General features: G+C 44.6%; 1 protein-coding gene and 1 long non-coding RNA gene across 3 annotated transcripts; both read left to right on the top strand.

Moving 5' to 3' along the window:
* Nucleotides 1–160: 160 nt before the first annotated feature.
* LOC150051216 (uncharacterized) lies at nt 161–5329 on the top strand. The gene is made up of 3 exons (XR_016538289.1): nt 161–264; nt 1193–1340; nt 5194–5329. It is a non-coding gene; the product is annotated as an uncharacterized LOC150051216 (long non-coding RNA).
* Nucleotides 5330–8528: 3199 nt separating this feature from the next.
* Nucleotides 8529–24183, top strand: LOC150051215 (ADP-ribosylation factor 2). Of its 2 annotated transcripts, none has more exons than XM_090350017.1 (5): nt 8529–8691; nt 10849–11024; nt 15878–15988; nt 20667–20791; nt 22495–24183. In XM_090350017.1, exons 2-5 carry the CDS (start codon nt 10877–10879, stop codon nt 22654–22656), a joined length of 546 nt encoding a protein of 181 aa, XP_090206143.1. In that variant the 5' UTR covers nt 8529–8691; nt 10849–10876; the 3' UTR covers nt 22657–24183. The 2 variants fall into 2 exon arrangements, with proteins under 2 accessions (XP_090206143.1, XP_090206144.1); XM_090350018.1 differs by lacking the exon at nt 8529–8691 and adding an exon at nt 8898–9033.
* The last annotated feature ends 112 nt before the right edge of the window (nt 24184–24295 follow it).

Here is a 24295-nt window from a genome sequence, read left to right as displayed (position 1 = left end):
CGCCTCCGGCCGCGCGCGCGCACACGCACACGGTCCAAGCCTTCAGCCCGCCCTGGCGCAGGCACGCAACCTGGCGTGAGGACGCGCGCGCTCCCGGCCGCGTCCCCGCCTCCCCGCCGTCCAAGCGCGTGCGCGTGCGCCTATGCGTGCGTCCGCGGCGGTGGCAGCAGCGGCCTACGCCATGCTGGGTGGAGACTGCGGAACGGCCTTACCCTGACTGAGTTCCTGGGGTGCGCGCGTCCGCCTGAGCGAGTTTGTAACCAGGTCTTCGATGCGTTGGGTTTGGTTTAGTTTGGTTTTGTGCTGGATCTGAGCTTGAACTCAGCTTCCCCCCCCCTCCCCAAAGCTGTCTACCACTACCCCGTTTCTGGCTTTTCTCTGTGGGTGTGGTACCGAATCGACCCCAGGGCTTCGTGCATGCTCGGCTACCACTCTACCGCTAGGCCACGCTCCCGGCCTTTTTTTTTTTTTCAACTTTACTGTCCAGGGTGGCTTCCAACCTGAATCCTCAGATCTCAGCCTCCTGAGTAGTTAGAATGACACCAGGACCTGACGTCTTTGACCCTTGTAACCACCACCCTCTTTGCCAGATGCTTTGTTCATCATGTGTAAAACGTCCTGAGACACCTCCTCCCCACAACGTCCTTCCAGGAGGAGTCAGTAGCAAGGAGCAGGTTATGAATTCAAATTCTGCATGAAGCTAGGCTTTCCTGTACAGGTCCACTTGTGTTCCTAATTCCTGGAGACTGGGAAATTGTCAACGTTGATAGCATTTTTATTTAACTTGTAGGCTGTCTGGAAGACACAGGTTAATGTTTTCTTCCAATGTAATTATTTTTAATTTGACTAGTATTTTTCATTTGTAAAGGCAATAGATATCGTTAACCCTTTTTCTTTTCTCTTATTGCATTTGGGAGGATTTATGAGAAAAAATGCCATGGATTGCCTTTTTTCACTTCAGTGTTGTCTTCCTCCTTGGAACCCAGTTGAATGCTGCTGATCTGTTCACTTGGCAAAAGCTATAACAACTAATGGAGAGTCCAGAGTTCAAGTTCCTGGTCCTAGTCTGTATCTGTCACTCAAGTATAATGTCCCTCCCCACTTCCTGAGCTTCTGTATCCCTATTTGTTAGGTGGAGATACAATTAGATAAGGTTAATGGATACAACTTACTTTTTGGTTGTTCTTTTCAGCATATAAATCAAAGAGATTTTGCCTAAATGACAAAATCTAGAAGATGACACCGGTTCCCTGTGTGAAGATCAGATATTGCTGTTCATTGGCTGGAGATAACTGTGGAAGTGTTGACGGTAACACAAGACTGTTGTTTTGTTTTACTAGGTAGGTAGCTTGTAAATGGAAATGATTTCAATCTCCCAGTAAGATGGAATGTTTATCATCTTGGAAGGGTAGGCCTGGTGGGGAAAAAAAAAGGTCCAGTGTAGCAGCTGATGTACATTTCTACCAAGAAGAAGGGGCTTTTTGTAGTAAAAATGAAGTCAGAGGTGCACAACTCTTCAGGATCTCCCAGCCACATTGCAGGCAGATATAGCATCCAGCAGGAGGGAAAGGACAGACCTTGTTCCACATTGCCCCTGTGTATCTGTAGCCCATCTGTGCTGTGTTCTAATACTCAGGGTCATCTTAGAAACACACAGAAGCTCATTCTGCATCATTTCTTACAGTCCTTACAATGATTGCTCATAGGCTGCCTCCAGCTCACTCTGATAATAGCTTCCTCCCACCCCCACTCATACCCAATATATGCAACCTTGGCCCTGTAGTGAAGGCAGAACCCAGGTTCAATCAATCAGATGCACTCTCTCCAATACAACTAACTGTAGTCTTGCTGTCCTGAGGAATAAACACAGAAGTAATCAGAGCTCATTTGCTATAGTGATGACACTCTGAAGAGACATCTGCTACTTTTGTAGATTCCCAGAGTTGACTTCATTTCTGTCTTCTACAAAGTCTGTCCCTTGGTCTTAGTATCTCTTCCTCACATGTAAAATAAAACCAAAAAATTTCACTTAGGGGGCCGGGAGTTTGGCCTAGTGGTAGAGTGCTTGCCTAGCATGCACGAAGACCCAGGTTCAGTTCCTCAGTACCACATACATAGATAAAAAGCTGGAAATGTTGCTGAGGCCCAAGTGGTAGAGCTCTAGCCTTGAGAAAGTCCAAGGATAGTGCTCAGGCCCTGAGCTCAAGCCCAGGACTGGAAAAAAAAAAAAATTTACTTAGCTCTTCAGCTCTTTCCTGAAATCTCCAGCGCATTTCCTTTTTATCAAGAGAAGATAAAATAAGACACCTACTAGAATGCTTTAAATGTACCCTAAATTGTAAACGGTCAGCATGGTTTTATACAAGCTGGGAGGCTTCTTATGAGGAAGGAAGAGGATTAGAGTCATAGAGGAAAAGGACCTGAAAGGTGAGAGAAGATGATAATATTTTGAAATAGAACCAGCAAGACCAGATAAATAACAGAGAGGCACCAAAGCAGAAATAGCTTTTGACCAAATCTCTTGCTGAACCAGCCTTTTATGACTCAGTGCCATGGCTAATTTTATGTCAGCTTGTCAAACCACTGTGCCCAGATACTTGATCAAACATTTATATGAGAGTGCCTGGCAGGAAGGGGGAGAGGGAGTGTTTAAATCTGTGGACTTTTCAGTAAAGAAATTTGCTCTCTATGATTCTGATGGGCCTTGTCCAATTCACTGAAGGCCTGCATAAAACACAAGGCCCACTTCATCCAGGTCAAGAGAGAATTCTTGAGCACATTACCTTTGGACTATATCTGCAACTCTGCCTTGAGTCTCCAGTGTGGAAGGAGAGATAAGAGCCTTCCTTATCAGATTTTGGGACTTACCAAGCCTTCACAACGACATAAGCCAATTCCTTAAATTCTTTCTGTATGCATATAATGCACAAGACATGAATGGTGATGGGTTCTTGTCTTTCAGTAGTATCGAAAATAATACCAGGAATGATGAGCACAGTTTTATAGTTTATTTAGCAAAGAGAAAATAAAGGTGACTCAGAATGAGCAGCAGGACCCAGAAACCTGTTAGCCCACCACGTGGTCCCCCCTTTCTCTCATCCCTTGGGGCAAACTGTCTGATTATGGTTAGCATGTTTGAATCAGGCCAGACCTTTTCCAGATGGTAGCCAGATATTAGGTTGGCCTGGGCTCATAACTAGTTTGTTTGAAACAGGCCAGACCCTTTCCTGGGTAGTGGTCCAAGAAAGGTGGGTTTGACCTGAGACATGGCAAGACCCAAGGCCCTCCCCTCGGTGATAGCTTGTAGGACAGCTGGCCTGGGTTATGACTAGACCCAAGCTCCTCCCCTGGGTGGTGCCACCAGTGTATGTGGGGGGCAGTGCCAAGCTGGCTGAACCAGTCTGCTGATGTCCTTCAAATGCACATCCTATTGGCTCTGTTTCTGGAACCCTGACATTTCTATTCATTCTCCTGTGAGTGAGTGGCATGGAAGCTTAGTATTTCCCATTGTTGCTGAACAGGTCATTGCTAGCTAAAGATCAGACTGTATAGATAGATTTTTAAATTCAACTGTCCCAACCTATCATGTACTGAGTGCTCCACTGGAGCAGAGCTAAGGAGAATATGGGTCACATGGAGATTTTGTTTTCAATAATGTGGTGACAGCATTTCCCTTGTGTCTGAAGAGGAAGGTAAAAGTAAACCACACAAAAGTCAGCTAGTCCACCATGATACACTGTTTAGCAAAGCATTGCTACATGTTAGTGCTTTCCACATTAACCAAGCAAAACTTAAGCTTAGCCTATAGAAACTACAGGGTTAACTAAGCAAGTGGCTCTAGGGACAGAGATTTCTCACTTCAAGGCTTGCATTTCAAAGGTCTTCCAGCAGGATTGTGGGCAATTGTTTCAACAAATAGTCCTATCCAGTGAGTTCACTTCTGTATGGTAAACATCCAAAGGCATCTGCAGTGTGTGTGTGTGTGTGTGTGTGTGTGTGTGTGTGTGTGTACCTGTGTGCATGACAGACAGACACCAGCCTCTAAAAGTTTTGCAGAAGATGTCATTGTTAGGCAAAGATGCCAATTCCAGAGCTTAAACTCAGGGCTTTGCACTCTGGATTGACTTTCTTTTCTGTTTTTGGCAGTCCTGGACCTTGACTCAGGGCCTGGGCACTGTCCTTGGGCTTTCTCAAGGCTAGAGTTCTACCACTTGAGCTACAGCACCATTTGTGGCTTTTCTCTATATAAGTGTTATCAAGGAATCTAACCCAGGTCTTCCTGCATGCTAGGCAAGCACTCTTACCACTAGGCTAAACTCCCAGCCTTGATTGACTTTCTTGCTCATGACTGGTACTCTACCATTTGAGCCACAGGTCCACCTTGGCTTTTTTGTTTTTTAATTGGAGATGGGATCTCACGGACTTTTCTGCCCAGGCTAATTGCAAACATCAATCTTTCAAGACTCAGCCTCCTGAGTAGCTAGGATTACAGATGTGAGCTCCTGGTGCTTGTCTTCATAGTTCCCCTCCCCCCACATGTTTTAATTTTTTTCACTGTTATTATAAAGGTGACATACAGAGAGTTACAAATATCAGATAAAGAGTACATTGCTTTTTGGACATTACCCCTTCTCTCTCTTTCTCAGGGTTTCCTACCTCTCTCTATCCACAAGTTCTATATTTCATTTTCAACATAGTGTCTAGTGAGTACTACTGCTGCATTTGTCTCCAGTGCCCCTTTTAGACCCTTCCCTCTGTACCTCCTGTCTTGTCCAGGTTTCTTCTGCATGAGTAACTGATGTAGAACCCTTCCCAGGAATGACTGCAATGGAGACACTAGAGTGGCAGAGGCTGGGGCACTGTGCAGGGAAGCATCTGTAGGTGGAGAGCTTTATTCTTACTCCTCCCATCTTCAGCCATGAGTCACCTACCCAAGCCAGCCCAGCCTATGTTGGGAACACTTAATTTTACAGCCCTGTCATCACAGCTAGGTTTAGGATGATGGAATTGCCATCTGTTGTCTGTCAGAGAAACTGATTTTTCCAAAATAATGACTAAGGCTAGAGAGGAATAAAATGGAGACAGAATGAGGACTTAGGATAGGAGGCAATCCAGCTGCTGCAGTGCGGCACTCTAGCTGCAGTCAGGGTCCTTTCATTTGTTGTAAATCAAGCTTGTTTTTTCTCTTCAAAGGATCCAAGACAAAAACACCTACAGCCCTAGAGATCAAATCATTCTGCAGAATGAAAATGAGAAGAGAAGACCGGGTCCTCTGTGGAAGGGAAAGAATGTTGCTATGGAAACCAAATGAACCTTTTGTGCAAGCCCTCGTGTGATTATCAGGCTGTCTAAATCTTGCATCATGGGGCCAGAAAGATGCCTCCATCTCTTCCAGTCATTACAGTTCCTCTTAGGTGTGTGTTTGCCACAGACCTGTTTCCAGGGCAGAGACCATGTGCAGAGTGGATCCCCCAAAAGACAAGAGGACAGTCATTGAGCAAAAGTGTGGCCAGAATAGAGGAATGAGCTAGATTCTGATGCTCCCAAGAAAGTGGACTATGTACACCGACTTCCCCCATCTCTTGCTTTGCTGGAGTCAAATCCACAACCCCAGACAGGCTAGGAAAGGGCTCTACCATCAAACCACGTACTCCAGCTTTTTGATTAATGTTTCACAAAAGATCATTTTCACAGGGTACCTACAGATCTTGAGATATCCAGTGGATCACAGCAGATCCTGGCTTCTATACAATCATTAGTTTGCTACCTAATCCTAGTAACTCTATAGTAACCAATTGTTTTTGTATGTGCATACCAGTACTAGGGCTTGAACTCAGGATCCCTATACCATCTCTTAGTTTCAAGCCTAGTGCTCTACTATTTGAGCCACAGCTCTGCTTCTGTTGTTGCTGGGGGTTTTTTGGAGGGTGGTTAATTGGAGATTCAAGTTTCACAGACTTCCCTATCTGGGCTGGCTTCTCAGCCTCTTGAGTAGCTAGGATTCAAGCCACCAGCACCTGACTCATACTTCTGCTTAGCTGTTCATTTGAGCCTGGCACTATATTGAGCCACATCTTCATTTCTGGCTCCCCCCCCTGGTTAATTGGAGATAAGATCTCAGGGATTTTTCTGCCCAAGCTGCTTTTGTACCTCAGTCCCCAGATCTCAGGTTCCTAATTAGCTAGGAATCTTGGTGTGAGCGACTGGCACCTGGCCTCATTTATGTTTTAGAAATTACAATCCTTTTTTAATATAAGCAATTAGTAAATAAGATCTGTTTTTTTCCTACTCCTCATCCTTCATGTATATTATTATTATTAAACTACATACAATGTTTCTATACTTCACATCTAGAATATTGCTGCAGTGGCCCAAGCGTCATTGGCATGGACTCCAGTCCAAGGTGCTCTTGAGAGTTAGGGCATCCCTTAAGATATAGGGCCTATAGGAGGTCTGAAGTCATTGTGGCTGTGCTCTTAAAAGAGTGTGGGAACTCTGTGTGTGTGTGTGTTCATTCTCCCAACCATGAGATAGAGTTCTTCCATCATACATTCCTATCATGATGTTACTGTACCAGCACAGGGACAGGTGCTAATCAACAATTCACTGAAACTTCTGAGACTTTACCCTTGATGTTATCTTAGGTATTTTGTTATAGTGATGGAAAGTTGATTAACACACACCATTTATATGTATACACATATACACACATTTATGTGTGTACATATGTACATATATACACATACACATGTGTTTATATGTATACATATGTACATATGTACATATATAGCTCAGTGGTAGAGTGTATGCCTAACATAAGCATGAGCAAGCCCCTGGCTTTGATCTTCAGCATTGCAAGGGAAATAAAAAATAATATGGTATAGAAAATGTGTGCCTTCATATAGAAATTATATTGGTTAAACAAGTTAATACCTTGTGGGTAAGGACTTTGTTTTATTCGTAGGCCCCATAGAAAGACAGTATTTTCAGGTTGTCACAGTGGAGGAATAAATCCCCATCATTATTGACATGAAAGTTACTAAGTAAATTGAAGTACATTTATACATTCTGATGGAATGCATAGTATTCCATTATAAGTTCTCATTGGAAGATGAACTGAGCATTTCCAAAACTAGGGTAGGGCCCTCTTGCCAGAGTTATCAAAATTGTGTTTAAGAAAATGTTAAGTAGGGCCGGGAGTTGAGTTTGGCCTAGTGGTTAAAGTGCTTGCCTAGCATGCATGAAGACCCGGGTTCGATTCCTCGGTACCACATACATAGAAAAAAAAAAAAGCCGGAAGTGGTGCTGAGGCTCAAGTGGTAGAGCTCTAGCCTTGAGAAAGTCCAAGGACAGTGCTCAGGCCCTGAGCTCACGCCCAGGACTGGCAAAAAAAAAAAAAAAGAAAAGAAAATGTTAAGTAATGTGGAAAATGCTTATTAACCAGAAAAAGACAAAATTGTGTATATCCACAATCTGAACTATGTAAAATTTATATAGTAATATGGTCATAGAGAAATATGTCAAAATAATGATGCATTACCTTCAGATGGTAGGATTACTGATTATTATTTCCTCCCTTTTCTCCTCTTCCTCCACCTTTTCCTTTTCCTAGATAGGAGTATGCTGGTGATCTGGTTCTTTATGCACTATAACAAATGACTATATATGTAATGTATTGTGGGGAGGAGTGGGAGGGTGTGTTCTGGGACTTGAACTCAGAGTCTGGCTGCTGTCCCTCAACTCTTTTTTGCTGAAGGCTGGCACTCTACCACTTGAGCCACAACTCCACTTCTGGCTATTTGGTGGTTCATTGGAGTCTCACAGACTTTTTCCTGTCCAGGCTGGCTTTCCTCTGATTTCAGCCTCCTTAGTAGCTAGGATTGAAGGTGTCAGCCACAGGCAGCATCCGACTATTAAACCTTTTAAACTATAAATAACTTGGCAGGGGACTGAGTTATTGAAAGCATTTTTCTAGACGTGAAGGCTATGGGCTCTAGATAAAACCTAGAAGGCGCAGGTGGCTGAATTTCCACCAGCAGTTTGAAAATCTGTTTACAGGAAGGGCAGTAGTCTAGTTTCTGACTAAATAGGAAATCATCCTCATGCCTAGTTTCGGTGCTGATGTCCGGGTACTTCCTAACAGGAATAATGCCTCAAACTAGTTTCTACTTTTAGCTCAACCCGGGCAAATTTCCTTAAATATCACTACGAACCCAGCCCCGCCCACATACCTGAACCCGATTGGTCTGAATGCTCCCGGGGTTCGGTCACGCCTTGAGATATTTTCCCTGTTGATTGGCTGCGCAAATAGGAAATCGTTTTGCTTTTCTGATTGGTCGCACATGGCACCCAGATGGGGCACGTGGGCAGGGCTCACGCGGGGCGCGGTGAGCCCTCATTGGAAGATGAACCCGGCATTGCCAGAGCTTGGTGCCGTCGCCTAGGTCGCGGGGGGCGGGCCCGCGCGCTCTCCCGTCCTTATTGTCTATCGCATTGGCTAGATGTGTCGTCACTCAGGGAACTTGGAGATCATTGGTGCAAAGACCCCAAGGGCCAGTGAACGATTGGTTGGTTGCTGTTCCCGCCTCTTGCGAGTCGCCATTTTGCCGAGAGGAGCCTAAATCCTAAAGGCCGCGGAGTCTGAAGGGGTGTTCCGAGCGGCGTGTGTCTCTGCGTTCAGAGAGGTGACAGGTGAGTAGCGGACTGGAAGGAAGAGACAGCGGCATTCAAGGCCTGGCTGGATTTCCAAGCCGTCACTGGACGGGGAAATGGAGACCAGCGGTAGCCCGTGGAAAGGGGTTGGGCCCTGCTGCCGCCTCCCCGCCCTCTGTCGGACCCGGTCACCGGGAAACCAGAGGGGCCGAGCCGGCTTCGCCGCGTGACCCTCGGCCGGCTGAGAGGGAGCGGCCTGGAGGCCGGGGCAGGTCGCACCCTCAGCGGCCCGCACGGCCACAAGGCTTTACCAGGTCGGCGTTTTGAAGGACTCGCCGTGGTGTCTCCCCTGTGGACACCGGGTGATTGGGGCCGGCGAGGGTAAGCATGCCCTGGATTGACTGCATCTTAGTCCAGAGGGTCTCCAGTAGATCTGGTTCTGGGACCTTGCTCTAGGGGCTTGGAAGCGGGCAGTCCCTTCCCGACTCCAGACTCGGGTTTTTCTTCACTGTGACACTTGTCTCCACACACACCCCCCTCAGCCCAACCAAGGAAAGGAACCCCAGGCGTTGTCACCTAGCAAGGTTTTGAATTCGTCAATGCACTGGGCTGTTTTAGACCTACGAGTCTTCTGCGAATAATTAATGCAGTCATTATTCTTTGATATTCTGATCCTTTATTTGTGTGCAAAAATATTGTTAAGGCCTCTGGAAGCTTGGCTGTCTTGTTACATCCTTTTCTTGGTTAACAATTTAAAAGGAAAAACCATTGTTTCTGGAACAAGGATATCTTTTTCCTTTTGAAGAAACTTTATGGACTTCCAAGAACAGTAAATCCCTTACTGTTTTGAAGTCTTTTACCCCAGTGCCAAGCATACAATTCAAATAGATTTATCTGTTAAAAGGAAAAAGATTTCTTAGTTGTGTAATAGTAGCTACTTGAGAGGCAGAGGTAGGAGTATCAGTGTTTGAGCCCAGGCAAAAAGTTATCTGACTTTATCTCAAAGAACAAACTGGGTAGAGTGGCCTTCCAGCTAAGAGGGAAGCAGATTGTAGTCAGCGGATGGCCTGGCAAAAAGCAGGAAAACCCTGTCTTTAAAATGACTAAAGCTTACATGGTTTACATGGTGGAGCGTTTAGGTACCAAACACGAGACCCTGAGTTCAAGCCCTTCATGGTTTTTTCTTTTTGTTAAAGCCAGCTAGGTTCAAGCCTGCAATCCTAGCTACTTCTGCTGGGATTGGAAATCTCAGTTTGAGGCCTGCTGGCCATGATAAAAACAAAACAAAACAAACTCAAGAGACGCTATCTCAATCAGTGGCTGAGTGTGGTGTCACCCACCTGTATCCCAAGCTATAAGTAAAGTACAATGGAGTACACATGGCACACATCTGTTACATGCTTGCCACAAAGGGAAACACAGATGGGCAGATCACAGACCAGATGAGCCATAATAACCATCATGCATAATGTGAACTATGAGGTCATTTTACTTAATTGTAACCTCAATTTTGCCAATTTTGGGGGTTCTTTTCTGGATATTGGTATTGTCTACTAGCAGAAGACATAATGAATGTTACTCTGTCTTAGGAACTTTGACTCAAAGTATGTGAGATAAGCTTCATGACTGTTCATTTCAGAGAGTTTATAAGGAGATATTTATGTATGTGTGTATATATGATATTGTGTGTGTGTTGTGGCATTGTTTCTGTACTCAAGATGACTGAAGGCCACTACCATAGCGTGGCCTTGAGAATGTTCCACTGCTTTTCTTGGATGCTGTAGTGAAAAATAGAATTTCCTGGCAGAGCATCAAAAGGCTCGGTTGTTTCCCTCTGAAACCAAGGCCCACTCTTTCCTTACTAGCCAAGCTATAAGTAAAATTATTTAATTTTAGGCGGGGAATTTGGCCTAGTGGTAGAGTGCTTGCCTAGCATGCACGAAGACCCAGGTTCAATTCCTTGGTACCACATACATAGAAAAAAGCCAGAAGTGGTACTGAGGCTCAAGTGGTAGAGCCCTAGCCTTGAGAAAGTCCAAGGACAGTGCTCAGGCCCTGAGCTCAAGCCAAGGACTGGCAAAAAAAAAAAAAAATTAATTTTATTTTTAACTTCAAGCCATCTCTAATTGTAGCACCATTTCATGTATGATGCTTTTCTAACTCAGAAAAAAAATAATCATGTCACTTGCTTTTTAGTTCCTTCAAGCTGCAGAATTCCATTACAATGGGGAATGTTTTTGAAAAGCTGTTTAAAAGTCTCTTTGGGAAAAAAGAGATGCGGATTCTCATGGTGGGTTTGGATGCAGCAGGCAAGACTACCATCTTGTATAAACTGAAGCTGGGAGAGGTTGTGACCACCATCCCTACCATAGGTATGTGAATGGCCCTGCACACCACCACTTGCAGTATAGTGCATTACAATTCTCTGTGCTTCACATATCCCTGGGCATTGCTTTTCAAAAATCTTGTCTTACACCAAGAGCAGAAATATTTGGGGGACCCCAGTCAGATTCTGCATACTTTCTTAATTGCCCCCTGTGCATCTGGCATATTCCTAAGTTTACAAGGAGTTATGTGAACACAGGCTAGTCTAGCAAAGTTAGTTCTGTTTGTTGGCAAAGAAGAAAAAGATAGTAACAATTAAAACAGTGGGGAGGGCTCTGCCTTCCCTGCCTCTGTCAGCCTGTGTCCCAGCCTGAGGTGGGAGCTGGCGCTGCCTCTCTGTCAGCTTCCGTTCCAGCTAGCCTTCCCTTGGGGTGTCTCTCTCCACCAAATGTGCTCTTACGTTTTAAAATGGAGTGTGAGTTCTCTTCACTCTGGCTTCAGCCAGCTACATGTGATGGTGTCCAAATGAAGAAACTCGGCAATCTGGCATCATTTGTCTTATTGGGAACAGTGTAGTGTTTTGTAGATTCCCAAAGGGCTTTTTGCAAAGGCAGTTTTGATAGAACTTAATCCCTGCCTTGTGCTACCTGGGAACCCAAACTAGTGGGCTCACTTCACAGGAAGACATATGAATGTCAGTCCTGGTAGAGTGTCAAATAGACACACACAGGACCCAAAGAACCACCTTTCACCTTTACAAACTTAATCCCTGCCTTGTGCTACCTGGGAACCCAAACTAGTGGGCTCACTCCACAGGAAGACATGTGAATGTCAGTCCTGGTGGAGTGTCAAATAGACACACACAGGATCCAAAGGACCACCTTTCACCTTTACACAGCTTCAGAGATAGCAACATTGGAGGAAGAGCAGATGAGAACAGTCACATACATGATTTAGGAACTATATTCCTCCAACAAAAAAAATGATGCTCGTTTTTTTCTAATGGCATAAATAATAAATATATGCTGCCTATAGCTTCATGCAAGCAGAAAAAGGAATAGATTTAAGAAACATTCAATTCTTAAAATTTTAGTGGATGTTTGTAAAACCATATGTGGACTGTTTTCCAGCTTCACATTAGAAATAGACTTGGTCCGCTTTCTAGGTCATTTCCACTATGAAATGCTTTCCTTCTTCCTTTGCCCCTTTGTTTTTGCCTAGTGAATGCCAGCATGTTCATTTAGTCTCAGTTTAAACTATTTTGGGGGGACGCCTTTCCTTGAATCAGTCTCTCCCCTCCTAAGTTTCCACAGCAACTTTATGTTCTTAGTAACTCACAGCATGATTGTAATTTCCGGTTTACTGTCTTCTTCCCAATAAGGTAAATGAGAGCAGTAATCAGGGTTTTCCCATCTGTCTAGTAAAATGCTTGGCCCATGCTAGGTGAAGTGAATCTGATACTGAGGAAACTTGAGTCATGCCTGTCATTGTCCATGTCCTTGAGTAGCAGTCCCCTCCACAGTTGTATGGTGAGGCATCAGTAAATGGGATTCAGCAGATTTGGCTAGTACCTATGCTGTGGGGCTTTCAGCAGGTGTCATCAGTGCTCCTTGAGGAAACAGGCCACCTGAAGAGAGAGGCCCCACCTACCCCTGCCTGATCACAAGGCAGCCCACAGGAATAGTATCCCTGAGAAACAGTGCTTTAGTGGAGACCCAGTGAATAAGCTGCCTAGATAAAGCCAAATGAGTTTTTTTGTTTTGTTTTGTTTTTGTCAGTCATAGGGCTTAAACTCTGGGCCTAGGCTCTGTCCCTAAGCTCTTCAGAGCTCAAGGATACCTTCCTACCCCTGAGCCACAGCGCCACTTCCGGTTTTCTAGTGGTTAATTGGAGTCTTACGGTCTTTAGTGCCCGGGCTGCCTTTGAACTGTGACCCCCAGATCTCAACCTCCTGAGTAGCTAGGATTACAGGAGTGAGCCACTGTGCCCAGCTTCAGTCTTTTTTTTTTTTTTTTTTTTTTTTTTTGGTCAGTCGTAGGGCTTACACTCAGGGCCTAGGCACTGTCTCAGAGCTCTTTGATCCAGGATAGTGCTCTACCACTTTAAGCCACAGCTCTACTTCCAGATTTATGGTAGTTAATTGGAGACAAGAATCCCAGGAACTTTTCTACTCTGGCTGGCTTCCAACCGATCCTCAGATCTCAGTCTCCTGAGTAGCTAGGATTACAAACATGAGTCACCACACCCACTATATTTTAAAGTAATTTTCATGAATGGTTACATTATTTGTAATTGCTTTTAAATAATGCCCAAACATCTTTTGCATTATTTGAAAATACAGACTGTATTTTCTTACAGTAATTCCTGCAAGAACACAGAGGCTACCTGTGTTAAAACAAATGCTTACCTCTGGGTGCTAGTATCTCATGCCTGTAGTCCTAACTACTCAGGATCCTGGTTTGAAGCTGGCTGGGGCAATATGTTTGTGAGACTTTTATCTCCAGTTAACCACTAAAAGACCAGAAGGGGACATGTGGCTAAAGTGGTAGAGCACTAACCCTGAGCAAAGGTACAAAAGTAACTAAGGGACATTAGCTACAATGCTCAGCCACACTTTGTGTTTTCATTTTAGCAGGTTATCTAGTTAGAGAGATGAAGAGTAGTTTCAGAGGGATTTTTTTTCCAGTAATTAAGGCTAGAGATGGTTTTATACATAAAGGGACATTATTTAGGAGGCTGAAGTGATGGGGCATGATGGAGGGACTTTGGGGTAAGAGTTGGAAGTGTGGAGTGCAGTCAGTAAAGAAATGAATAGCAGAGGAGCAGATTGAAGAGTGAGGATCTCTCTCTCTCTCTCTCTCTCTCTCGCTCTCTCGCTCTCTCTCGCTCTGTCTCTCTCTCTCGCTCTGTCTCTCTCTCTCTCTCTCCCTCCCCCTCCCCCCATCTCCCTGTCTCCCTGTCTCCCTGTCTCCCTCCCTCCCTCCCTCCCTCCCTCCCTCCCTCCCTCATCAGTTGTGGGGCTTGAGCTCAGGGCCTGAGCACAGTCGCTAAGCTCTTTTGCTTAAGGCAAGCATTCTACCACCTTGAGCTACAGCTCCACTTCCAGCTTTTTCTGAGTAGTTTATTGGAGATAAGTCTCATGGACTTGCTTCAAACTGATTCTTAGATCTCAGCCTCTGAGTAGCTAGAACTGTAGGCCTGAGCTAGTAGCAAGAATGAGGAACTTAAAATCCATTTTTTTAAAAATAGTTTTTATTATTATTATAAAGGTGAGGTATAGTACAGAGGAGTTACAGTTACAGAAGTCAGGTAAAGAGTATCGGCTCAGGGTCCTTGGACTTTCTCAAGGCTAGAGCTCTACCACTTGAGCCTCAGCACCACTTCCGTTTTTTTTCTATGTATGTGGTACCGAGGAATCGAACCCGGGTCTTCATGCATGCTAGGCAAGCACTTTAACCACTAGGCCAAACTCCTGGCCCTTAAAATCCATTTTTGACAGATCACAGTATTTGGGGAGGTTGGAGACATCTACCAGAAGTTGCTGGATTATGAGATCAAAGCTCAGGACAGAGGGTCTGCTTGGAGGGCATATGTCTGAGAATTGTTAGATCAGAGAAGGCAGTGATGCCCGTGGGTAAGTAGGGTTGCTTAGGCAGGGGCTGGAAAGGGGAATGGATAGAGAATGGAGATCCCGAGCATCTGTCATAATGGTTATTTGAATACAGTGGAGCTCACAGAGATTGAGAAGGTGCAGCCATAAAGGTAGGAAGAATGTGAGAAGTTGTGAAGTTTCAAGGAAGGCAAGGGTAGAAGTGTCACATATATAGTCACGTGAGGAAAGAGCTGAAAAGCACAAGGGCTTCACTGACGTAGTGATTGTTGTCTGACCCCAAAGAGACCAGCTGTCCTCCCTGGTGGAGCAGAGCTAGGGGGTTGTAAGTGACATGGCAGACTTGGTGAATGTAGCTGACTTCACAGAGCAGAAGAGGGGGGGGGTAGCAGGTGAAGATGCAGATCAAGTAAGGAATTTTTTTTTTTTGTCCTGGGGTTTTAAGTTAGAGCCTGGATGCTGTCCCTGAGCCTGTTTGTGTTCAAGTCTAGCACTCTACCACTTTGAGCCACAGTACCACTTCTGTGGATAATTGGAAGTAAGAGTCTCATCCGGACTTTTCTTCCTGGATGGCTTTGAACTGTAATCCTCAGATCTCAGCCTCCCGAGTTGTTAGCATTACAGTTGTAAGCCACTGTTTGTTTTGTTTTTGCCAGTCCTGAGCTTGAATGAACTCAGGGTCTGAGCACTGTCCTTGGGCATTCTGAAGGCTAGCACTCTACCACTCCAACCACAGCACCACTTCTGGCTTTTTCTATGTATGTAATACTAAGGAATTGAACCTAGTGCTTCATGCATGCAAGGCAAGCACTTTTACTACTAGGCCACACTCTCAACCCTGGTCCTTTTTTTTTTTTTTTTTTTTTTTTTAAAGATATAAAACCTAGGTGTGCTCAGAACAGGTTCATGCTGTTTGGATGGGAGAGAAATCAGCAATGAAAAGAATTCCAAGCAGTCTGGGTAGGGAATTAGCATTCAGTAGCTCTCCCTTTCATTGCTTCAAGATGGAAGGAGAAAGGGGTTATATGTGAAGATATAGGTAAATTGTTTCACTATGCAGTGGGAAGTGGCTGTTAGTGCTATAGAAGTCTCCTCTTGGCTGTGGAGATTGGGGAGTAGGAAGGGTTTGAGAGTAGGGAGGGCAGAGTGAGCCAGCCATCATGTTGTCTTTGTAAGCTAGAGATTGATGAGTAGTGCTCTGCTTTATCAAACTGCTTAAGAAATGATAGTTGAAATTATTTTAAATTGTTCAACTAGCAAAGACAATTTTTCTTCCTCTTCCCAATTTAGGTTTCAATGTGGAGACTGTAGAATATAAAAATATCAGCTTCACTGTCTGGGATGTTGGTGGCCAGGACAAAATCAGGCCTCTGTGGCGACATTATTTCCAAAATACTCAAGGTAAGAACAGGAATGGTGCATGTCACATTGGTCCCCAGTTGGATGTGCTCCGTGATGCCTGCTGTAGCTGCTTTATGGGGACTGTCAGTCATGCCTAACATCTGCTTGTCTCCTCACTTGCTGGAGAGGCACGTTGGAGATGTGGCCCTAGAAAAAGGACCACTTTAATTCACTTCTTAATCTGGAATGGTTATTTCAATGAATTTCATGTTTTACTTCATTGGGAGATAACACATGCTTTAGGTGAAGTACCAGGATTTTTTTTTTTGTTGGTAGTGGTGGTGTTTATAGGACTTGAACACAGAATCTGACCACGTTCCTGAGGTTTTTTTGCTCAAGGCTAGTGCTCTACCACTTTGAGCTGCAGTTCCACTTCTGGATTTCTGGTGGTTAACTGGAGATAAGAATCTCAAGGACTATTCTACTCAGGCTGGCTTTGAACTTGGATCCTCAGATCTCATCTCCTAAATAGCTAGGATTATAGGAGAGTACTACCAGTGTCTGGCAAAGTACTAGTTTTTGAAGAATTCTAATTCAGTCAGTTCTTTTAAACCCGCTAAGAATATCTAAACTCATACCTCTAGGAGAGAAAAGGCTGAACCTAAGAATCCAATTGTGGCATGTATTCCCTTATTCTCGTGTTACAGTGATACGTTGTTACTGTTTCTTCATTTTTGTTAATTATCCCAGATCACTACCTTATTCTCTTATTTTTGTTGTTTCTTTAATTAGTTTTCAGATAGGCTCATGTGCTCTTTGTCCAGGCTGGTGTTGGACCTCCATCCTTGGTACCTCCCACACAGTTAGGGTTATAGGCGTTTACTATCATGCTTGATTTGCTCTTTGCTATCTTTCTTTTCTTCTTTTTTTTTTTTCCTCTCCCTGGTTGGTCTCAATCTGTATCTGCTTTGTGTGTGCGCACATGCATACATGTGCGCGCACACAAATACTGGAACGGGGTCCTGCCCCTTAGCCTGCCCAGGGTGGCTTGGAAGTGTGATCCTCAGATCTCAGCCTCCTGAGTAGCTAGGATTACAGGTATGAGTCACGGGCACCCTCAAGAACCACTTTTATTTCTTATACATCTATCTAGCTACATTTTAAGCATCTACAAACACAAACATATATAAAACATATATAGCCCTTTTAAAAGAACACTATCATATATTTTTTCTTTTTTCTTTTTCTTTTTTTCTGTTGCCAGTTCTGAGCCTTACAGTGAGACAGTGCTCAGGCCCTGAATTCAAGGTGTTTTGCAGAGCTCTAGGAAGAGACCTGTGGGGAAACTACAGGAGTCAGCAGAGTGGTCAATAGGAATGGAGACACAGTGGGCTGCGGAGGAGGTACCCCTGCGTGGTGATAATGTGTATCGGAGTAAGATGCAATCTCAGGGCCTGAGCATTGTCCTTGGGCTTTCTCAAGGCTAGAGCTCTACCACTTGAGCCACAGAACCACTTCTGGCTTTTTTCTATGTATATAGTACTGAGGAATTGAACGCAGATCTTCATGTGTGCTAGGCAAGCACTCTACCACTAGGCCAAACTCCCGGCCCCACACTATCATATTTTTTTGTATGTAAATGTGTTTTCTTAGATCATAGATAGTTAGCCTCATGCTGAGTTCTCAGGTAAAGATATAAAAATGAAATACAAAACAAAATTTAAAATAAGACCCAGTATGATGGATAATGTGTCAGTTTCTTCTTGGTTGGTTTTGCATTTGAGGCTATGAATTAGTTTGAATTTCTAGATAACTTGGCTTGCATGGTTAGGACTTGGAGTCTAGAGCTACTGGACATAGCAAACTCTGGGCAGGGAAGATTTATAAGTGTTTTACATTTTTTAATCTGTGATGAACCTGATGACTTCAATTTACACAAAGCACTAACATGGAGAAGCTGGGGAGCTGCTCTTGCAGATGGCTGTGGGCCTGGGACATAAGAGCGTCCAGGCAGAGAGTTGGACTTGCCTAGTTTTCTCTCCTAGACTCAGTCAGAGGGAAGCAAGAAGCCCACTCATTCCACTCCTTTGTCCCTACTAGGTTCCTTTCTGCACTGCTCCCACAGGTTGCATCACACTCTAATACACATTATCGCCCATGCAGGGGTACCTCCTCCGAAGCCCACTGTGTCTGCATTCCTGCTGACCACTCTACTGATTCCTGTAGTTTCCCCACAGGTCCTCAGTCTCTTCATAGAGCTCTGCAAAACACCTTGAACCTCTCTTACCAAAGCCTTTCTGATAGCTGCATATAGCTGTCAGTTCCTCATGGAGGCTTTTTGTCCAAGTCAAGTCACCCTGGTTATGGAGGTTACCTTCATAGGACCTGGTGTTGGATGCATTTGTTCTCCTGGTATCTCTGAGTCCTTCCAGGTTGCTATGACTTAGACTGTGGGATCTCCTGGTGACTGTGTAAAGTTCCCAGGATATTGTTCCTAATGTCTAAGAAAAGTGCTTGTTATCACCCTTGTCCTAGAAACTGAGCTACTATGACTGCTGGTGACTCAGTGTAGGATCAAGTGAGTTGTTCTAGCAGCCATGTCATAGGTTTGGTTTTAACTTCAAGTTATAATAGTTCTTGTCATGTGGACCACAGCAGAGCAAGTCTTCCCATCCTGCTCTCGTGGTAGTGTGTTGAACCTGTGCCCCTCCTCTGGATGTTGTTCTGACCCTGCTTCTCCAACCAGAGTTATCAGTGGCTAGTGTGTCGGGTTCAGTCCCTTCCCTCAGGTGTGAGGGTGGTGGTGCCTTCTTCAGCCTTTCTAGGTATCTCATCCCCTGGGAATTCTCTTATGCCGTAATGGGAATTACAAAAATTTCTGACCCCATTGTTTGGATGCGAGTCACATCTCACAGGTTAAGAACACATTCCTCCACAGGAGTCTTAGTTCAGATACCAGCTGTAGCAAGCTGAGGGCCCTTCTGAATAGCAGGCTATAGACTTGGTGGTTTTCCATACCTCTGCAGCCAGGGGGATGGTTTTGTTAGAGTGATATCGAGCTTGGGAAAATGCTTATACTTAAGGGCACTAAGGCTAAAGAACTGGTCAGAAGCAGAGGTGTGTGCTGTGTGCCGGTGGCTTCCTATAATCCGAACTACTATTCAGGAGGTTAAGATCTGAGGATCGTCGTCGTTTGAAACCAGCCCAGGCAAGAAAGTCCTTGAGACTCTTATCACGCAGTAAAGGCAGAAAGTGGTGCTGTGGCTGTCTTAGTCCTGAGCCAAAGAAGCTCAGGGACAGTGCCCAGGCCCCGAGTTCAAGCAAAACAAACAAACAAAAAATATGTAAAATAAAGCCTAGATGATACTAAACACCAAGCTTCTATTTCCCACTTTCTGAGAATCAGGTTACCTTTCCAGAACATTGATTGGCTGCAGTACTGCTGGCCAGGTGAGTTGGCCTGAACTTTATTTAGTGTGTTGGCTTTTACTGGAGCTTGTTTACAGACACATGATGGCTTCAGTCAATGACCATGTAGGTCAAACCCTAGTCCCCCATCTCCAGAGGTGGTTTTATTGGCGCTAACTAGAGGCCTGCCATGTGGCCCTGATAGCATAAGCCACCAGGTGGCAGCCAATTGAGCACATAGACACTCCTCTCTGAAAATTCCCGAGAGACAAACAGTTGTTTTCCCTTTCTACTTTTTTCTTATCTCTTCCCCCCGCCCCCACTTTTCTGTACTAGGGATTGAATTTAGGGTCTCATATAGACCAAGGAAGAGCTCTAATCCTGGACCAGGCTCCCAGCCCTGCATATTTTTTTGTTTTTAAATAGGGTTTTGTTAACTTTGCCCAGGATGGCCTCAAATATTCTTGTGTCACACCTAGGTGTGTACTACCACACTGGGCCCCAGATTCTTTTTTTCTTTTTTCCCAGCCCTAGGGCTTGAACTCAGGGCCTGGGCACTGTCCTTGCCACTTTTGCTCAAGGCTAGTGCTCTGCCATTTGAGCCATAGCACCACTTCCCACTTTGTCTGTGTATGAGATACTGAAGAATTGAACCCAGGGCTTACATGCATGCTAGGCAAACACTCTACCACTAGGCCACACTCCCAGTCCCAGATTCTTTAGTATAGAGATGCATATGGCAATCTAGATATCCGGAAGTATGGATGACCTAATGCCTGTAATGCTGGTTGAGTTCCTCTTGACCAGTGGAAATAAGAATGGAATCTTAAACATTGCCTTTCTTAAACCAGGTGTACAGTTGAGAGGCTTTTCATATGGCTTCTTAGAACATCCAGCAACTGCAAACATGGCAAACACCTGAGTGGCCAGGTTCACTTTTTCTCGTTTTACTCCTTTCCCTTCCTTCCTCTCTCCTCTCAGAGTTCCCATCCCAGATAAAATACCTGCCCCCGGGGCCTTCCTGTCCTGTCAAGCTTTGCTTTAGGGCACCAACCCTGCTATGAAATCCATTTTTTCCCCTTGCTGTGGAAATTAGGTGACTAAGACCTGAGCCTGACATCTCTCTGTATAGTGTTGTCAGCCAAGTGAAAGGCTATGCCTGAAAAGGAATGGAGTGGCATGCAGCAAGTTTCCTGTCAGTGTGTGATATGTCTTGACTATTGATTGTGGTTAGTGAAAACACACATATGCACAGGGTACAATGGTATGACCGGATTAACAGCTGTGCTTCCCTTTGGACATCACTTAACCTGTGGGGGTTTCTTTGCAGGTCTCATTTTTGTAGTTGACAGTAATGACAGAGAACGGGTCAATGAGGCCCGGGAAGAACTAACCAGAATGTTGGCAGAAGATGAGCTCCGAGATGCAGTTTTATTGGTGTTTGTAAATAAACAGGTATGTCTGAATACTGAGACACATCTGTCTCCCTTGGATTAACTAGATGTCTGCTCCCCTCCCTCTAATCCCATGTCCTTTTTTCAGATGTCACCCATTCTTTCAGTAAATACTGAGTAGACACTAGATCCTAGCCTGATTCAGGTATTGGGTACACAGAAGCTAGGGATACAGACAGAAGGTCCTGTATTCAAGGCACTTAGTTAAGTGGTGAATGAGGAAGAACTCAGACCAGAGTGGTTCAGATGACATCTGTGTTGTAGGGGCAGTCTTGGTGGTAAGGTTCTGGTGGGCCTGTTGTAAAGCAGAGACAGAGCTACCCAGCCTCAGCTTCTCAGCTGAGCTCAAAAGAGAAGGTGGAAGCGTGACAGCCAGAGATGACCTCTGCTGCAGTATTATACTTCCTTCTCCAAGAAAGCATTTGTTACATAATTGAAATCATATTGTTATGACACAGTTGTGGCATGTTTTGTCACTTCACATTTATTAAATGTGTGTTCTCTTGTCATCCCACTCATGGTAACCATGATTTTTCAGGGTGCACTCAGCTGTTACCCTGCTATTTATGATGGATGTCAGGCAGTCTTACTAGCAAACATAATGAACTTTCAAAAAGAATGAGTTTGTTGGGGCTGGGAATTTGACCTAGTGGTAGCGTGCTTGCCTAGCATGCATGAAGACCCGGGTTTGATTCCTTGGTACCCCACATACATAGCAAAAAGCTGGAAGTGGTGCTGAGGTTCAAGTGGTAGAGTGCTAGCCTTGAGAAAGTCCAAGGACAGTGCTCAAGCCCTGAGCCCAAGCCCAGGACTGGCAAAAAAAAAAAAAAAGAATGAGTTTGTTTTTAATGGTAAAAACAACAGGTTCAAGGTTTAAATCTGAGAAGCGATTCAGAGTAACAAGTGAACTATTCTAGTTCACTGTAGAACAAAACACTGACATTTCTTGTGGAGAGAAATTCAGTTTTCTATATTTACAGAAAATTATGGTTATGTTTACATGTAAATTTCAGAGTACTGAGTTCAGTTTGTTTTAGTTTTCTTCTTTTGGTACTGGGGATCAAACCCAGGACATTGCATTGCTAGACAAATACTTTGTCACTGAGCCACATTCCAGCCTGTTATATATTTGGTCTTGCAACCTGTTTTATTACTTAGCCTGTCCTTGACATCCTGCAGTACATCTGTTCTTCAGTGCCCATGTATTTAGAGTTGGTGTGAACTTTCTAGGTGCCAGGCACTTGGGTTACATAAGACAACTTTTTAAATGTGTTCACATGTGGTAGGTCCTATATTAAAAAGACAGAGCAGGAAGGAGGCTGTGCAATAGGAACTTGGGGCCCTTCTTGATGAAAGGAGCTGTGGCCCAGTTTTGGTAGAAGGATAATTTAATCTGACTTTGGGTTGAGAACAAGCTTTCAGGAGCCAGAGCATAAACAATGAGACCAATCAGGAGGCATTTTTGGTAAGCCAGGTAAAAAAGCATGGTATGGCTGGATCAGTGGTGGTAGGAGTGGAGGCTGTGGGAAGTAGTCAGATTCTGCAGGTATTTTGGTGCCAAAGCCACCAGAATTTCCAGGCCTGCTGGGAACTTGAAAGAAAATGAAGGGTGATTTCAAGGTTTGGGGTTTGTGAAGAGAAGGCTGTGGCGTAGGACACATTTAGGAAGAAGAGATTAACTGACTGTGTACATTCTCTCTCAAGGATCTTCCCAATGCAATGAATGCAGCAGAGATAACGGACAAGCTTGGCTTACATTCCCTTCGCCAGAGAAACTGGTACATTCAGGCCACCTGTGCCACCAGTGGAGATGGGCTTTACGAAGGCCTGGACTGGCTCTCCAACCAGCTCAAGAACCAGAAGTGATGGGAAGCAACCCATTCCCTGTGCATTGTGGCAAAACCAGCTGGCCTCTTCAGTGTGCATGCGTGCATGCGTGGGAAGAGCCGTGGGGCTGGCATGGGGGCAGCTTTCTCACACCGTGCCTTATGCATACTTTATAAGAAAACCCAGTATTTTCAGCCAACCAGTATTACATTTGAAACACCACCTTCCATTTCAGTAGCTTCAGTGATCATTTTTGCAGAGGGCTCCCTGGTGTCCAAAGGGCCTTCAGGAGAGAAAGGAAGAGAGGAGGAACATGAGATCGTGAGCCTGGCATCTTTGCATATTTAGAATTCCATTAGACTTTGATGTCTTTTTGTAAAAATGGAGAAATGAAATTGTCACTTCTGTTATGCCAAAGCTAGCCACTCAACCTTTCACTGCTTTAAAGCAGCAGGCTCCAGGAGGAAAGGTCCTTGCTCACTCCAGGCGGCAGAGGTTCACTCTGGAACCTTTCTCTTAAGTTTTGCTTCCTGGTTTAACATGCTTTTTTATTTGGTCACAGAAATCAGTGGATCTTTTCCATTAGACTATCAAGACTGTAACAGTAGACATTCTAGCCCTTCCCTTACTTGCTACATGGAGATTCTGGGGCCCCAGGTTCACGGTGGAAGCAGGATTGGTTAGAGGAACTGAGGTGAGGTTGCTTTTGTGTTCTGACCTCACCATCTCAGGTCTTAGACCCCCTGAGAATGCTGCCTCCACTTCCGTCCTCTGTGCTCAATGTTGTAACAGGAAGCAGGAGCTGGCCATAGATCCTGGCTCCTGGGTGGAGTGATAGCAGTGTACAAGCTGTCTTGTCTACCTTATTTTTTCAGCTAGTTTCTGTTCCCAGAACAGAGTTCTAGAGATTCAACTGGTTAATTTGGGGGTTGAAGTTCCTGGTAAGCCCCTGGTACTGCCTGGTATTTGTTGGTGCTAAATGTTGCTATGAAAATCATCTCTTGTCTAGACCAGTCTCTGTGATATTGACTCCTCCCCTGGAGGCAGTAACATCCTAGGAACTGTCGGCAAATGTGCTCTGTGCTGTCCTCTAATTACTAAGGAATGTCCTGGAGCTAGCTTCTCAGCCCAGATACCCATTGGCCACTTTTGTAAGCACCTCTGTGCTTAACCTTTTAAAATTCCTTTTATTAAAAAAAAAAATCTTGATTCCAGTTCTATTAGAGGGGAACATAAGGTGAATTCCAATGAAAGTAAATCTTGTTTAGTGATTCCAGTGGATTATACTAGGAAATAGACTCAGGCCATGACAAATGAGGGCTGTGATATTTGTCTTATAACATGTTAACTTGAAAGGATGTTTCTCGCAATTAGGTGAAGGTTTGAGTTTTACCACAGAGCACTTCTTGAGAACTGTTCAGCCTGTGCACCTCTGGCTGCCAGTGTCTTGTCTCTTACACTTGTGTATTGATGCTTAGTACAGTGCACCTGGCGTGGCGCTGGGCCTCATTAACACCTGCTGATTGATTGTACAATAAAGAATTGCTTTGGAAGGAGGAGAAGATAGTCATGTGCTTCTGAATGTCTTGAACTGCTCCAGGCTCAGGTCAGGGACACCGGGGACACTAGCAGTGTTCTTCACTGGCATTTTACTCTCTTTCTGTGATTTGGGGGTAGG

The sequence above is a fragment of the Megascapheus bottae genome, chromosome 17 (assembly GCF_031878675.1).
Source record: "Megascapheus bottae isolate mThoBot1 chromosome 17, mThoBot2.hap1, whole genome shotgun sequence".
NCBI classification, from domain to species: Eukaryota; Metazoa; Chordata; class Mammalia; order Rodentia; family Geomyidae; genus Megascapheus; species Megascapheus bottae.
The sequence above is the reverse complement of the archived record's forward strand: the minus strand, read 5'-3'. Positions and strand labels throughout refer to the sequence as shown.

Bases quoted from the DNA above. Each gene is read 5' to 3' on its own strand.
- LOC150051215 (XM_090350017.1), top strand. From the start codon at position 10,877: ATGGGGAATGTTTTTGAAAAGCTGTTTAAAAGTCTCTTTGGGAAAAAA. The intron at 11,025-15,877 runs GTATGTGAATGG...TTCCCAATTTAG, and splicing joins GACCACCATCCCTACCATAG to GTTTCAATGTGGAGACTGTA. The intron at 20,792-22,494 runs GTATGTCTGAAT...TTCTCTCTCAAG, and splicing joins TGGTGTTTGTAAATAAACAG to GATCTTCCCAATGCAATGAA.